Consider the following 1,619-nt stretch of genomic DNA (forward strand, 5'->3'; position numbering starts at 1 on the left):
TGGGAGAGCAGGGCCCCAGGGCAGAGTGTGGGAGAGCGGGCCCCAGGGCAGAGTGTGGGAGAGCGGGCCCCAGGGCAGAGTGTGGGAGAGCGGGCCCCAGGGCAGAGTGTGGGAGAGCGGGCCCCAGGGCAGAGTGTGGGAGAGCGGGCCCCAGGGCAGAGTGTGGGAGAGCGGGCCCCAGGGCAGAGTGTGGGAGAGCAGGCCCCAGGGCAGAGTGTGGGAGAGCAGGCCCCAGGGCAGAGTGTGGGAGCGGCCCAGGGAAGAGTGTGGGGAGCAGCCCAGGGCAGAGTGGGGAGAGCAGGCCCCAGGGCAGAGTGTGGGAGAGCAGCCCCAGGCAGAGTGTGGGAGAGCGGCCCCAGGGCAGAGTGTCGGGGAGGGGGCCCCAGGCAGAGTGGGGAGAGCGGGCCCCAGGGCAGAGTGTGGGAGAGCGGGCCCCAGGGCAGAGTGTGGGAGAGCAGGCCCCAGGGCAGAGTGTGGGAGAGCAGGCCCCAGGGCAGAGTGTCGGGGAGGGGGCCCCAGGGCAGAGTGTGGGAGAGCGGGCCCCAGGGCAGAGTGTGGGAGAGCGGGGCCCCAGGGCAGAGTGTGGGAGAGCGGGCCCCAGGGCAGAGCGTGGGAGAGTGGGCCCCAGGGCAGAGTGTGGGAGAGCAGGCCCCAGGGCAGAGTGTGGTAGAGCAGGCCCCAGGGCAGAGTGTGGGAGAGCAGGCCCCAGGGCAGAGTGTGGGAGAGCAGGCCCCAGGGCAGAGTGTGGGAGAGCGGGCCCCAGGGCAGAGTGTGGGAGAGCGGGCCCCAGGGCAGAGTGTGGGAGAGCGGGCCCCAGGGCAGAGTGTGGGAGAGCAGGCCCCAGGGCAGAGTGTGGGAGAGCGGGCCCCAGGGCAGAGTGTGGGAGAGCGGGCCCCAGGGCAGAGTGTGGGAGAGCGGGCCCCAGGGCAGAGTGTGGGAGAGCGGGCCCCAGGGCAGAGTGTGGGAGAGCGGGCCCCAGGGCAGAGTGTGGGAGAGCGGGCCCCAGGGCAGAGTGTGGGAGAGCAGGGCCCCAGGGCAGAGTGTGGGAGAGCAGGCCCCAGGGCAGAGTGTGGGAGAGCGGGCCCCAGGGCAGAGTGTGGGAGAGCGGGCCCCAGGGCAGAGTGTGGGAGAGCGGGCCCCAGGGCAGAGTGTGGGAGAGCGGGGCCCGGGGAAAACAGAGAGCAGGAAAGTGGGGCCCGGAGCAAACAGAGAGCAGGAGTGTGGGGCCCGGGCTAAACAGGGAGCCGGAGAGCAGGGCCTGGACAGACAGTGAGCAGGGGAGCGGGGCCCGGGGCAAACAGGGAACCGGAGAGCAGGGCCTGGACAGACAGTGAGCCGGAGAGCGGGGCCTGGACAGACAGTGAGCAGGAGAGCGGGGCCTGGACAGACAGTGAGCAGGAGAGCGGGGCCTGGACAAACAGTGAGCAGGGGAGCGGGGCCTGGACAGACAGTAAGCCGGAGAGCGGGGCCTGGGGAAAACAGTGAGGTCCGGAGAGCGGGGCCAGAGACAAACAGTGAGCTGGAGAGTGAGGCCAGAGACAAACAGTGAGCTGGAGAGTGAGGCCTGGACAAACAGTGAGCCGGAGAGTGAGGCCTGGACAAACAATGAGCCGGAGTGT

General features: G+C 70.5%; 1 protein-coding gene across 1 annotated transcript in view; it reads left to right on the plus strand.

Annotated features, from left to right (window-relative positions):
- Positions 1-1,236, plus strand: part of LOC119963593 (circumsporozoite protein-like) — a 46,488-nt gene extending 45,252 nt beyond the window's left edge. Inside the window, exons 4-5 of the mRNA XM_038792924.1 lie at positions 12-228; positions 459-1,236. Coding sequence (XP_038648852.1) covers positions 12-228; positions 459-1,236 — 995 coding nt within the window. The remainder of the gene's footprint in view (positions 1-11; positions 229-458) is intronic.
- The last annotated feature ends 383 nt before the right edge of the window (positions 1,237-1,619 follow it).

Source organism: Scyliorhinus canicula, chromosome 3 (genome assembly GCF_902713615.1).
Source record: "Scyliorhinus canicula chromosome 3, sScyCan1.1, whole genome shotgun sequence".
In the NCBI taxonomy this organism is placed as follows: Eukaryota; Metazoa; Chordata; class Chondrichthyes; order Carcharhiniformes; family Scyliorhinidae; genus Scyliorhinus; species Scyliorhinus canicula.